The sequence below is a fragment of the Anabas testudineus genome, chromosome 19 (genome assembly GCF_900324465.2).
Source record: "Anabas testudineus chromosome 19, fAnaTes1.2, whole genome shotgun sequence".
Taxonomy (NCBI): domain Eukaryota; kingdom Metazoa; phylum Chordata; class Actinopteri; order Anabantiformes; family Anabantidae; genus Anabas; species Anabas testudineus.
The window spans coordinates 6,056,075-6,070,622 of record NC_046628.1 but is presented as its reverse complement, the minus strand read 5'-3'; the positions used below and the strand labels follow the sequence as shown (position 1 = coordinate 6,070,622).

At 44.6% G+C, this 14,548-nt stretch overlaps 1 protein-coding gene across 1 annotated transcript; it reads right to left on the bottom strand.

Moving 5' to 3' along the window:
• Positions 1-6,969: 6,969 nt before the first annotated feature.
• foxj1b (forkhead box J1b) lies at positions 6,970-14,331 on the bottom strand. Its single transcript, XM_026351397.1, has 3 exons — positions 10,797-14,331; positions 10,026-10,688; positions 6,970-9,398 (listed from the first exon to the last, which is right to left on the bottom strand). The coding sequence occupies exons 2-3, from the start codon at positions 10,611-10,613 to the stop codon at positions 8,514-8,516; spliced, it is 1,473 nt and encodes a 490-aa protein (XP_026207182.1). The 5' UTR covers positions 10,614-10,688; positions 10,797-14,331; the 3' UTR covers positions 6,970-8,513.
• Positions 14,332-14,548: the final 217 nt, after the last annotated feature.

Here is a 14,548-nt window from a genome sequence, read left to right as displayed (position 1 = left end):
ACGCACAAATGAAATGCATAGGTATCTGCCGACACAAATCACATGCAAATGCAGAGTGAATCCACGAATGCACGTGTATAAACCAATAGACACACTGATAGCTATCATCATGTTCTAATGGGACTGCTTTAAAGCAGAGCAACAGAGCACATGATGTGCTAACAGACCGGTGTGCTAAGCACATATCCGCACAGAGTCACACACATGCACAAATACACACGGCTCACATGAGCCCGATACCTTACCTGTCAGAGGCAGGTGTGTTCTCAGCGGACCCAATCAGTTTTAATTAACCCCTTGTGGTCGAGGGTGGAGAGGGGAGGGGTGCGGGCCAGAGACAGGAGAACAAGAATAGAGAGAGAGGGACACGGCAAGAGACATTTGTGCTTGTCATTGCAGGAGAGATGGATGAGCGATGGGAATTAACGGAGAGAAATGCTAATAAACATCCAACTAGATAAGATGTTGGCAGTGCCCCCGTTTTCCCATCTCATTTTCTGGAACCTTTCCTAAAATCTTAACAATAGCTGATTTCTAGCTGGTAATTATTCTAAGACAGGCCTACGCAGTTTGGTACAAAGTATGAGTAGAAAGGGAAGGAGATAGTTGCTGCAGTTATTCAGACCCCACTTATTTTTGAGTTGGTCCTGAAGCATAGTAAGAATTGTTTTACAGCACACATAGAAGTGAGAGCTGCTAACCTGTTGAAAAAGGGATTTGTGCCATACATTTCCCCCCCTGTGTATGAATCTCAAGCTTGAACGTGATCAGCAAATCATCGATCGTGAACCCTGCTTCAATGTGTGAAACTGGAAAATTGAGATGAATTCGAAATTTCATTCGTTCGGAGTCACAACGAGCAGTTTTAAAAAATGATCAGGCTTGATGTGCCTCCATTGGTCACAGTGAAATTGAACTTCCAGCTGATCAGCTGGGAGATCAGGATGTTTTGTGCTGCTGGTCGCTACTATAGCCCAGAGCTGCAAGCTCCAAGCAGAGATGAGGGAGCTTCCACCTGTCTGCCGCCGTAGCTGTGATGTAGAATATCAGTGCTCAGACTTGTGTCATCTTCCGTAATGAATCAACACAGATGACAAAGGTTGGAGGGAGCACGACACCGACACAATGACAGCCGCTGTTTGTGTCGCATCTTTTTCACACACACCTCACAAAGACACGCACCCTCACCAACGCATTGATCCCACATTCATTATTGAACAGTTGGTGGTTAGTGCAACTAAGGCCTGGTAGATAGGGTGTCGCTCCGCAGTCATCCTTATGTAATCAGAGGTGAGAAGACTTGAGTGAGGTCATGGCCAGTAAACAGACAGCAATGAGTCACCATTAAAGACTGTTTACACTAAAGGCCGTGACTCTCACGTGCTGGGTCACATATTTGGAGTCGAATATTCGGCCTCCATTTGTGCGATTGTGATGCTCTCGTCAGCTGTGTGATGTGAGTTGAGAGCCCGTCTTGTATGTTTCTGCCATCAGATGTGTTCAGTGCTTCAGTGAGCAGATGAAGGAAGGAGGCGAGGCTGGGGTAATCTTATGGAAGAGCTGTGTTCGAAACCTATTTACGTGCATGTATCCTGTTTGTGTCCTTGTGTGCATTTTGTCTCTGAACCCCGGAGGAAAGTGTGTGTGTGTGTGTGTGTGTGCGTGTGTGTACAGCTCCCCCGGTGAGCCAAATGCTCCACTGCTTCACAAAGCAAATCGCAGCTAATCAAGTAAGAGTTCTCAACAGTGTGCAGCCATAGAACAGTGTGTGTGTGTGTGTGTGTGTGTGTGTGTGTGTGTGTGTGTGTGTGTGTGTGTGTGTGTGCCTGGACGGGGGAATAGTGGAGGCACTGTAGTGACTTTAAGAGGCCCCAGACAGAATGCGGAGGTGGAAGGACACAGGGACACCTGCACAGACTTGTACTGCTGTCAAAGATACACAAGCACGGATGGATCCACATACTCAGACGAACATACGCATCTGCAGATAGATGCAGTAAATGTGCGCAGGTCTAGCATCTAATAGGTGTGTTGTGTGTTTCCTTGCTTTTCATTATGTCTCCTTGCTTTTCTCAGTATTTTCTTAACACCTAAGTGGCCTTGTGAGAAAAGAAGATGCAATGCAAATAATAATGATAATGAAATTATAATAATGAAATAGTAAAAAGACCTTTCACCGAATCCAAGGTCTAACTGCTGGCTCACTGTGAATAGCATTTTAATTTATTCTAACTTGTAAAATACAAGCATACAGCTCATCTAGATTGTTTTTGCAACCAGGGCTGCTTCTTTCCAGGGTGTGCATGGAAATATTGTGGAGTAGCTAGTTAATGATGATGCTTTGTGTTTCAGAGGAAAAAACACTACACACATCTACAATCATTGTGGCTACGTGTGTAAAACACAAGAAATTACACCTGAAGCATAAAAATGGCAATGCATTAGATGGAAGTCAACCAATAAGCTGTGGAGCAACTTGTCCATCTCAGGTAGGACAACGCTAACATCCTTCTGCCTCAGGACAAAACGTTGCACATTGAAGCTCGAATCTGCCGAGATTTGTGAATTCTGGAGCTAAAATATGATCTAACCAGGAGTTTTCTGGCTGAGGACCAAGCAGAGCAGCAGGCCAGATTGAGAAGCTTGGTCCAGACTTGTTTTCTGCTCTGCTCCTTGGCACCAATATTGACGCTGTGCGAGTGGCAGAGCTCCAGCGCTGTCCTGGCTCGCTTTCCACACTCCCGTCCATGCTCATCCTCCTGACACGCTGCCCTCTGGCTACCCCTCTGTGTGTGGGCATGAGAGTGTTGAGGGTTTTTGCAGTTGTATCTGTGAGTCCGAGTAATCTGTGACTGGCTTTGGTCTGTGTGCATAATTGTCTCTGTGCTGTTTGCCACTGTGTGTATGTGTTGCAGCTCCTCCTCACTGCCAGGGGGACAATCAGCCGCTCCCTGCGACCACAGAGACCGAAGGCACAGGGCAGGAATGTCTTTCAATTACCAAGTGGTGGATGCCAACATGCACACATACACAAGTGAAAAGAACACTCACACATGTTCACAGGTTGCTTTATTTCTGCTTCATACAGCATATTATAATAAGCAGTCAATCTAAGCAAGCATGTAGATGTTCTTCATCATTTGCTATGAAACAAAACTGTAACATATTCCTGCAAACACAATTCACAATTCACAATTCTGGCGTTACGCTTTGATGAACTTACAGTATAGGCACTGATGACCATTTGCAAGCTGAAATGACAATGCTGACCTGGGAATGGAGAGCCAAAGAGTTTACAAAACAATGGAAAAAGTTGACAGAAAGTCATGCTGCACCACACATTTTTATCTGTAATATCATAATAAAGTGATGTGTATAATACAGAAACTTCCTGGTCTTGCAATCTGATCTAGTGACTGGCTGTAGCCAGTGCTATCATATTGATGCTGCATGTAAACATAGGCATAACGTAAGTGTCAGACTGGATGTGAATCATCATCTAAAATTCAGTTCATGGCACCAGCACATAGCAGCGGCACACAGGAGTAACCAGCGTTCTGTCTGAGTAAAGCGATCAGAGAAGATGTGCAGTGTACTTCATACTGTACCGAAAATGTTCTTCACAAGGTTAACCTCACTAATAAGTAGTAGAGGTGGTAGTAACAATGAGAAGCAAGAAAACTGTTCACTGTGGCATTCAAGAAAAACGGCAAGGTCGCAGCCCTCATGGGAACAGCACTCAGAGGACTTGGATGCACAAAAGATGTAATGGAAATAGTTTATGATGTTGTTGCACCCTGCAGCTAATGTCCGATCCTGAGTGTAAGTTCCAAGATGTCCGGGAAGAACTGCTAGAGAATCAGGCAGAGAGAAACATGGCAGGACAAAGACTATGAGACACAGCGAATATGACGTAAGCACAGAGCACTCTTGTAAGTCTGAATAAAGGTTATTTGGCCTTAAAGAACCTCTATACATAATCATAACTGCCAGCTGTGTGTGTGTGTGTGTGTGTGTGTGTGTGTGTGTGTGTGTGTGTGCGCGCGTGTGTGTGCGTGCAGTTGTCTTTGTCCTCATTTTCCCCACTGCATTTATCTGCACTGCATGGCCTGAATAAATACAATTAGCACATCAAAACAGCAACAAAATCTAGAGGGTTTCTGTGTGGGTTCATGGTGCAGTGGCAAATTGGAGACCCAGTCTTCATTAGTCATCATCGCATTCGGAGGAATAAAAGCTCCTCTAGACAAAATCTCCACCAATAACGCTTTGATGAGGGATTATTCCCCCAAAAACATTCAGTTTTATTGCAATGATCCTGATTTTATTGTATGTAAACATAGCCATATGCACTCTTTGACCACTTATGCAAGTAGGTAAACCCTAATCTCTATAAATGAAAGAAAGCCCCTTCACCACGCTGCACTCGAGTCCTTTTATTCTAATTTACCATCCGCAGTTCCTTTCAAACATGGAACAGGCAATCTAAATGGAAACATCATTAGCATTTCATGCATAAACAACAGCCTTTTAGAAAGACTCTTTAGGTGTGTTTCCTGTCTAAGCCCCTCCTCTTGTGTGTAAAGCGAGTCTGGAGAGGCATTAAATGATGGCAAGACCACTGAATATCATCACAGCCCTTTTCCCTTATCAATATGTGATGAGAGCTAGGAAACCAGAGATGGACAGCAATTTCCTGCCTGTTCAGAGAGGTGAAGGTGACTCTTACTGATGGTGCGGCCCTGATATATGTGTGTGATTCCTTGGTACCATGCAGCAGTGTGCTCTAACACTTATCTGTACATGTAATCACTTGCGCTCAGGGGTTCCTCAGGGGCTATAAAACAGGCTTAGGGCGTTCTCTTGCTGCCACTTTTTGCTTTGTGCCACAGTGAAGGATCAAATTACCGAGTGACCCCCGTCATGTGTCTATCTGTTGTTCCCTTTAAAGAATAGCTTGGTGGTTATCCCCAATAAATGGGGAGTTGAACCCTCTGTCTATGTCAAGCTGGGAGGGGTGCTTCTTTGGCAAAGCTGGTTGACCCTGTTCATGCCTGACTCTAATCAGGAGCAGTCCAGAGGGTGCCATGATGGCAATAAAACACAGAATACACCCTCTTTTTGTCTCCTTTTTTTTGCTTTTTGCCCTCCTCTGTGTATCTCTCCAAAGCTAACACACCACACACACATACACACACACACGTAGAGTGATGCAGAGCCTCCCAGAGGGGCACCAAGGAGGGGGTTATAAAGCATTATAAGCCAGGTTAGGCTGCAGTGACAGCCCAGCTTGTTCCTCCTTCTATGAGCAGGTCCGCATGCTGAGCCGTCCCGTCCTCTCATCCACCTCGCTGAATAGAGCCGTGGGGCTCTGGCTCCACGGAGATAGTGTTATCTGGGCCGCCACAGGGCTACGATCACACACGTGTACACAAACTCTCAGAGGGCAGTGTGCACACAATCGTGAGTGCAGACAAAGAAACCTGTGGACCAGCACAAACATTACGGGCGTGTGATGTAACTGCACACAAACACGTGTGCAGAGCGTCACAGACAAACAGAAACGAATGTGACAATTTCTCCCACGTACACATTTGACTTCAGAGGATCCCTTTTTACCCTTCAGCCCGACACTGGTCCTGACACTGATTCTTCTTTAACCTTTACATTTTCTCTGCAAATAGAAGTGACCTCTAAGCCTGAAATAGGTTTAAAATGACCCAGTCTATGGAGTGATTTTCTCCATACACTGTGGTCAGTGGTCACATGCCTCAGATCTCACTGTAGTCCCTGCTGTTTTAAGGAATCTGAGTTATTCCACCCATTCCCGGAGATCTCCACACATGACCTGCTGCCGCTGGGAGCCGCAAACCAAACGGACGAAGATAAGCCGCATTTCTCCCTATTCCTCCAACAATTTCAATTAAAAAGAGATTTGAGGTGGAAAATCACATTTTCATACAGGCCACACAACTAAAACCCTGCAGAAGGCTGAAATGAGATGTGCTGGTATGTTTTGAGGATATTTTCTAGCAGCTACAAGACATGTCTTGTTTGTGGAGAATGATCTGGGAGATGCAGGGTCACCATGTGGACATATTCCCACTGGACTCTACAGATTTTATGAATTTAAAATCTAAATCTACATTACACTCACACTCTGCAGTCTAGTGATTTTATAATAGAATATGTAACACAAGAGTCCTTCTATAATTTCCTGTGATTCAATAAATGGTTTAAATGTATTTAATTTCCTGAAGAGCACTTTTGATTAGACACTTGTTTAACAAATTCAAGCCTGAAGCTCTCAACTAAAATGGTCCATTCTCCTTTTCCTCTGTTGTCATCATGAATTTGACATTTGACCTTCTAAGAGAAATATTTTGACAATTATTTGATGGATGAAATCTGCTACAAACTTTCTTCCTCTGCATGGATTGCACTGCGAAAGCCTTTTCAGCCATAACCAGGTCATAATTTCTCTTGGTCTACTGTTTTGGTTCACAAAAGACAAAATACCTGCTAAGCTAATGACATTTGAATTGGGGAAAGGTGCAATATTTGTTTAGGCAGTTAGCAAACATTAAATACATGGTAAACGATATGCGTGCTAAACAGAGAATGTTTTTACTGCAAGGATGTTAGGTCCTGACAAGCAAGGTCAAGCAGGTCACTACTGATCTAGTTGACTGGCCGCTAACTAGTTCTTGCAAAATTTTCAATTTGTGTAGCGGTAAGGAGCAAAAAATATGCTAAAATAGACATGTGTCCGCTTACATTATATTGCACAGCTTATCATCATTTTATAAACACCAAGCAGGTCCAGACCTGTCTGTGGTTATTAATGATAAACTCAGATTTTATTTCCTGATTGCACACTATCAGTAATAATCCTGCAGTTGTTTCAATCTGTGCTCTTTCACGACAACAAGGACACGCGTTTGTGTTATTGTTTTCTTTTCTTTAATTAACACCATTTATTGCATCAAGGCATGATTGCATTTTGAAACAGCTTTAAAAAAGTACAAATGAAAATAACATGTTAAGATTAATGAGTTCATATCAAACTTGATCAATATGATACAGTAAGAAAATCTGGCCTTTAACAATTGAATTTATGTATCTGTCCCCCAAACCAACAGCTATTATTATAATATACAATGTGAAATTCAGATTCATGAAAACAAACCATACAAAAAAAAGAAGACATACACCAAAGTAATCAATGAGGACAAATGGAAATCCATCACCTAGTGACAGAAAACAGAACTTAGGTCTTGTCTTATTGATCACCAGAGAAACACCAGCAGACTGCATATTCTTTATCGACAAATTTTGGCGAAATATAATTTACAAACGTCCGCTTTTGTATATAATTGCAAAGGAAAGTACAAGTGAACGAACAAAACTTATTCCAAGGTGGAGCTTGTTGTTGAAAAAGAAATGTGGTGATATGGACAATTACAGTATGATGGTCAGTAAACGTCAGAAAACATCATTTTAATACCATAAAACTAAACATCCGGAAATAAAAAGGTAAATAAAAGCTGCCCTGCTTTTCTAAAACTGCTGTCTATCAAAGTGCATAATGTTCCATTTCATGACTCTGTTTCAGATCTGCTCCTCTTTTTATATATATTTAATTGATTATATAACAGTCGGGATTGACTGATTTCTAATTTCACACTAGGAATTTAAACTTCTCTTGCCTCCGTCCTGCTCTTATAGCTTCATCTTTTATCATTTTAACAACATAGCAGACGCGTGATGAATGGCTGATTTCACCAGGTTAGTAAAAAACAAAGGCTAAATGCTAATGTAGCAAAATAGAGTTGTCCTCTCAGTCTCATATTGACAGTGCTTTTTTTGTTTTTTTTTGTGGAGAGTGCTTTGTAGGAGGGTATTTGGGTTTCTTCACTTTTTTTCTGCCTCTGTGGACAAATAGCTTCATCTTTCAGTCCAGTCCAGCACTCATCCGCGCACATTCTCTTATTACCAACCACCTCACATTTAAGCTTATAGTTCCAGAAAGTCCTGTCTTGTGCACACATAGCCGAGTCAACATTTTCCATTTGCTGCCATCCGGTCTCATCGTCTGCATGAACCTTTCATTTGGTTGATCAGATTCACTCTGTTATATTGTCAGTTCACTGTGCCTGATATAACAGCTCTGCATCGTGTTACACACTGCTTCCTGTCAATCACCTGGCATCCCCAGGAAGGACTAGGAGTCTGCACCAGGACGTCTTTAAGAACTTTATTCAGAGCTGGCTTTGCAGATCGAGTTCAACATATTTGTATTTCAACAACATCAGAGACAAGTAAATGTTACAAAAAAATAAACTACAAATGCAGCGTATTGCAGAATGACTGGAGGAAATGTGGATGGAGCTGTGCTGTCGCTCTAACTGCCACCGGGGTTATCCTTTTGAGGGGAATGTGCTCTCAGCTCTCAGATATGTGTGGTCATTGTGTGTAAATAACTAGGAGTCAGTGTGGTTTGGGGTTAGAGGTCACAGGTAGGCCTCTACTTGTTCCCATGGCTGCATCTCCGTGAAGAAGCCTTCACACAGGCCGAAGCCTTGGTCCAAAGTCAGAGGAATGGCCTGCGCCTCTTCCTTGATCTCCTCCCAGGGCTGCAGCACGGCCTCCTCGAGCCGCTCCGGGAACAAAGCGGAGGGTTCGTCGTACTGCTGCAGGTGGTGGTGGCTCTGGAGCAGCTGATGCTGGTCCAGATGCTGTGGCTGCTGCTGCGGCACATGGAGCTCTCCCATATTGATAGTTAACTCCATTGATGCTGTGCTCAGGTCCATGTAACCGTAGGACTGTTGGTGGTTCAGGTGCTGGCTCTGACCCATGAGTTCCCCTCCTCCACACCACCTCCCAACCCCGGCTGAGTGCTGCCTCCCCTGCATGGGAACCTCCATTTCACAGCCCAGGGAGCTCAGTGCCGTGTTGATGTCCAAATCCTCAAACGTGCTACAGTTCCCGCTGAGAACATCATCAAACACCGACGCCAGGTCAAAGTCACCCCTCAGGATGTCGGCTTTGTGGGGCTCCGTTGCCAGAAGAGGAGACTCAGTCGCCCTCATCGCCTTGTTGTTGTTTTTAGAGGGCAGGTGCTTCCGTTTGCCACCCACCACTTGGTAGGGGCAGCCATTTTGGGTGCTGTGGCAACCCTGAAGCAGCTTGCTCTGTCTGTGTGTGCCACCACCGCCGCTGCTGCTGCTGCTGTTGTAGTGGTTAGCAGATATCCTTCTGCGTTTGAAGATACCATTGACAAACATGTCAGCATACTGCGGATCAATCTGCCAGAAGCCTCCTTTCCCTGGCTCATCTTTCTGTCGGGGGACCTTCTTGAAACACTTGTTGAGGGACAGGTTGTGACGAATGGAGTTCTGTGACAAAAACAAAACAAGGGATATTTAAGATTTTCCCATTGGCCTTGACTAAATTTGAGTTAGTCATGCAAAAAGTGAAAATGCCAGTTTGCCTTTTTATAAGAGAGACATGAAGAGAGAATTAAAGAAGGACGTGGGCGGTACTGTTGTTGTTTGTATAGGAAAGCAAATGCACCTAATGAGGCTTTCTACTAACAGGCAGCTCTGTGCATTTCAAACATGATCAGCTGTGCTTAGCTGCCATCTCTCTCAGGAGCCCTCATTAACACACACACACACATACACACACATTAGAGCGCTTTTCTCCACATCATCACCATTCCCCTCAGATAAAACAACTGCATGAGTACTCTCTTGGAAGATGGAAATTTCTGAGACTCTTGCATTAAAAAAAACACTTGTCATCAAACAGGGTTGCAGGTCTTCAAATGCCCCAATACCTTACAGCACATCTAATAACTCCAGTTTATTGCTGATTAATAAAAGGCCTTGTCTCCTGTCCTGCAGTCTAAAGCTGTGGTGTCTGAGAGCGACACTGGAGTCAATTGCTCCCCCTTCCCTCCCTCACCTCGCCATTTATCTGACTCATCAATAATAGAATGAGAGTTATCCGGTCTCGGTTACCTGCCAGCTGGGCTCCGCATGTCTGTAGTAGCAGAAATTCTCTGTTATCCAGTTATAGATTGTGGACAGAGTCACTTTGGGCTGTTTGCTGGCTTGCATGGCCATGCAGATGAGGGAGGCGTAAGAATAGGGAGGTTTGACTTTAGGGTTGGTTTTGTAGTCGACCTCTGCTGGCGGACTGGCCTGAATTGGGATCTGTGGGAAGCCAGGTGCGGGGTGTGCGCAACTGGAGAACCGCGGAGCAGCTGTGGAGTCGCTGCCGGAGGTAAGGGGGCTCCCGAGATACAGAGGCATCCCGGTGGCGGCGGTGTCCCCGGCCGGCGGGCTGGATGGAGAATCAGTGCCTCCTCTGGGGAAGCCGAGGCGCTTGAGAAAGAGGTGCTGCTGCGTGGACGGACAGCCCGGTCCGGCGCCGTTGGGTCGCTCCGGATCTGCGCTAAGGATGGAGAAATTCTGGAGCCAGTGGAGACTAGTGAGACTGTCGTCAAGGGGGACAGAGTCAAACCCGGTGGTCTGATCGTCCGAGTAAATCGCCATCCATTTCTCCTGAAACTTATTAGCGATGTCGGGGCTTGTCAGGACCGGCATCTCGGCTTTGTGCGCGCAACGAGGGCTTAAGACGACCAAAGGTTCTTCAAATCAGCATTCAAAGGGTTATTTTATCTTGAGAAAGTACAAGAAAAAAAAACAGTTAATTAAACTCACACAAAGAAAAACAACATCCAAAACAAGCAACAAGTTGCCAAATGATGCGCAGGTTAATCTCCCTACCTCAGGTCCTTTTGGAGAAGATACTTTGTGTGCACCTGTTGCAGTCCGTCCCTGCCTCTCCTCTCCAATGACTGAACGGCGCATCCAGTCTCTGCGCAACAAGTGCGGCGGGGGAGGGAGGGCGAGGAGCCTCCAGCAAAGCTCGTAAGGAGGAAAAAAGAAGAAGAAGAAGAAGAAGAAGAAGAAGCAGAAAAACGCCACTGAGAACAGATCCGTGTGTTACTCATCCAAACGCTCTGCTCTGTTCGAGTGTCTGTGGGAGGTCAAGACGTGAAAATGTGTGGAGGTTGTAAATTAAGTCCCTCCTAAAGCCGGAGAGGCGGCCCACCACCCCTTTAAACGCCTGGGGAGGTTTCTGATTGGCTGGCGATCCTTGCCTCTCCAGGTTTCACTTTAAGTCTCTGCCTCCTTATCCATCTATCTAAACGCTCTCTCTCTCTCACACACACACACACACACACACGCACACTGAAGGCACAGGCACCCACACGAATGCTGACCAGTGGGGCTGGTGTAGTGCACTAACCTTTCGCCACAACAACAATAGACATTGTCTCTGTGCCTTTAATGTCCTGTCTTGGTCCCGGAAAAGACTGAAACGTGAGCTCTGTGGCGCGCGTCACGGCCCCCCGCTGGCGCTGAACAAGACGCGCCACGGGTCCCGCTTGTTGCGCACGTTTTCACCTGCAAGTAAAGCAGCCTGACCAACCGAGAAGCCTGAATCTGCCACCGGTTGAACGGTTATCATAATCGTTTCAGTGCATTCCAACCTAATACATATACAAAAATATAATTTAAAATAACTTTTTTTATTTTAAATTGAAGTTACGTTTGAGTCAAAGTTTGAGTTTCCTCAGGTGGCAAGAAGTCAAGCATCGTACATCAGACCTGTCATGACTGTGTCCTCTGTAACTACGAGTCAAAAATACAAAAAAACAAAAAACAAAAAAAGGAGTTACTATTATTATTATAGCCATTTGTGGTATAGGTAGTGGACACTTCCGTTCTTCAGGCAGTGTCAGCATCATTTTTACACATGAAACAGATTGTAGGCCAACATTATTTCTGTGTTTACCATATATAAACCTGTCTGAGTCAGTGTGAATCATGAGGACACATTGCCACTCAGTGGTTTAACAGTGAATCACAGCTACACCAGCTGTCGTTCAGTGGCACTGACACTGCAGACTTTAATAAAAAGTCAGACATGCCCGTTAGACAACAGGATCCTTCAAGCCTGCATCTTAACTGTGAGCCTGTATACATTTTATTGGCACTTTAATAAGATGCAGTCATGTTTCTTTAATTAGACACTACTCGTAGATTGCACGAGCATAGAGAATGTTTCCCTTAAAATCAGAAATGCAATTGTGACTGAGGACCAAAAGCAGCTATGATGTCATGTTATCACTTCATGCTGTTTGGGGCCTCTCCCAAGTATGGCTTTCTACACTGAGCCCCTGGCATCCCAAACACCACAAAACAATTCAAATCATTTAAAAAAAGCAATTGCACCAAAGAGATCTGATGGGAAAAATGTGTATTTATGACTTGATAATCACCTAATCATGAAGTCACTGATGTGGGACATAGCTGGCATTTCCTGAACCAATCCAACATCTGGTATAAGTCAAACATTGCATACAGAAACTCGTCTTTTTACAGAAGGAATTTGGTAGGTGTTTTATCTCATGTTTATAAGTGGTTCTTTGTGCTGACGCCTGATGATATTTCACACAATCTCTTCTGTCTTCCTCTCAAAACAGATGTTGGCAACACATCTGCTGAAGTTAAAGGCTTTGGAGTATGGAGGCTGACGAGGGCTGGCAATCAGTGTAGGGCACCGAGGATGGATGAGGGGCAAAATCTATGCTGCAACATTTCAACAACCAGCATGCATGAGGCCAGCTGCTGCACCTCTTCAAGGAGGCGTGATTTAAAAAAAATAATGTCTCCAGGTTTATTTAGGTTCTTGGCAAATGGCTTACTCGTGAGACGGGCAAATGTTTGGACAGCTGTTCTTATTGTTGCCAGGCTTCCCACTGTCCCAAGCAGGAACTAAGCACACATACAGTGTTGCAACAGTTCATTAAATGGGTTGAAGAGGGTGCTGAGGACTGTGTACAGTATTTCTTTGCAGATTCAGAAACAATCCTATGTTATATATGGAAAATTGTGTTTTTTTTTCTAGGCTACCAAGCTTCTGTCAGTGTAGCAAAAACCATGTTAACTGCAGAGAGTTGTATGGGTGGAGTGTATTTTCCAAAACATCCAACTGTTTATATGAGCCACAGCGGCTGGTTCTTCTTGTACGTTTGATTCACACCGCAGATACAGCCCACAACTGCAGAGTCATCTGAGGATTTCTGCAGATGACGGGACTCAGTACTGAAAGTCCGAGGTGTACATGGTGAAGAGGAAAGGTGAGAGGCCCTCTCAGCAGGACATACATATTTGACATTCGACCAGAGTTAGCACATCGGTGGTCACATAGAACATGAATATAAACCTGCTTATTTACATCAAAGTGTTTATGTAAATAAGAGTTGATTACAGTGGCCATCATTTGCCTCCCTTCCAGCCACAGTTACACTTGAATTGTCCAGTTCGTTCGTTTCACCAGCAGGTGTCTCTCTTTCTGCACCTCATCCTCCCATCATCACTCTCACACAGCTGTGGCTGCTACAAACATGCCATTCATATACGAATGTTTACACTCTGCTTACCCACAATTCAGAGCGCTGTGTTGATATCGCAGGACCCATTTTACACACAGCCTACTCTGCAACTGCTGCTCAAGAAGAAACCTAGATATTTCGCCAGACGTTTGTGTGCATCCATCCATAAATGAATGAAGCAAGGGGTTTATTGTTTGGGGGCGCTATTGATAAGGGAATGTAAATAAATATAGAGTCTAACAATTGTGTTACCTCCTTTGTTTATCTCACCACACATCGTTGCTTTCTCCTCTTTTATTACATCCTATCGAGTGGTATTAAGATCATTAAAAATGTTTAACAATTTATTATCTGATTATTCGTTTCAGCAATATAATCGTTCATTTGCGACCTTATGGCCATCTGGATATCAACTCTAGGTTTAAACCCTGTGTCAGTCCAACATCGGAATTGCTGTAGTGTCCTTGAGCAAGCCGAAAGGAAATGTCCCATCAATGAAGACCCATACTCACTCTATTGTAACATCAAAACAGAAATGCTTGTAGTGCAGCCGCAGTCCGCACAGATGCGTGCAGATACAGTGCAGTGCCGATCTCTCTCTCTCTCACACACACACACACACACAAACACGCAAGAGTGTTTTAATGGGAAGAAATACGCAGAGCAGACACGACGCCTCTGAATGTGCCCCCATGGTTATCGACTGTCCCCAGTTTAACTCCGAGCCTTGTAATTGGCGATGCTGAGTTTGTTTACCATATTTGGCAAGAGGGCGACGCAGCGCGCCTGGGAATTGGACGAGAGCGTCCGTCATTCACAAAAGTCAGCCTTCTGGAGCTTTACAAACAAAGCGGGTGCTCACGGGAGTTGTAGTCCAAAACAAACCGCTTCTGGGATTCCTCGAGCGGAGATTTACCTCATCTGCGGCGCTTTCATTCACACACGCGTGTCGCGGTTTAAAACACGTTCACTGTGACGAACTGGTTTCGCTCAATGTGTGTTTACGCTTAAAAATGAACCATTTTTAAGACGGCGGAGGATCCTCCGGTCAGAGACCCTCCGCTTGCAGCATAC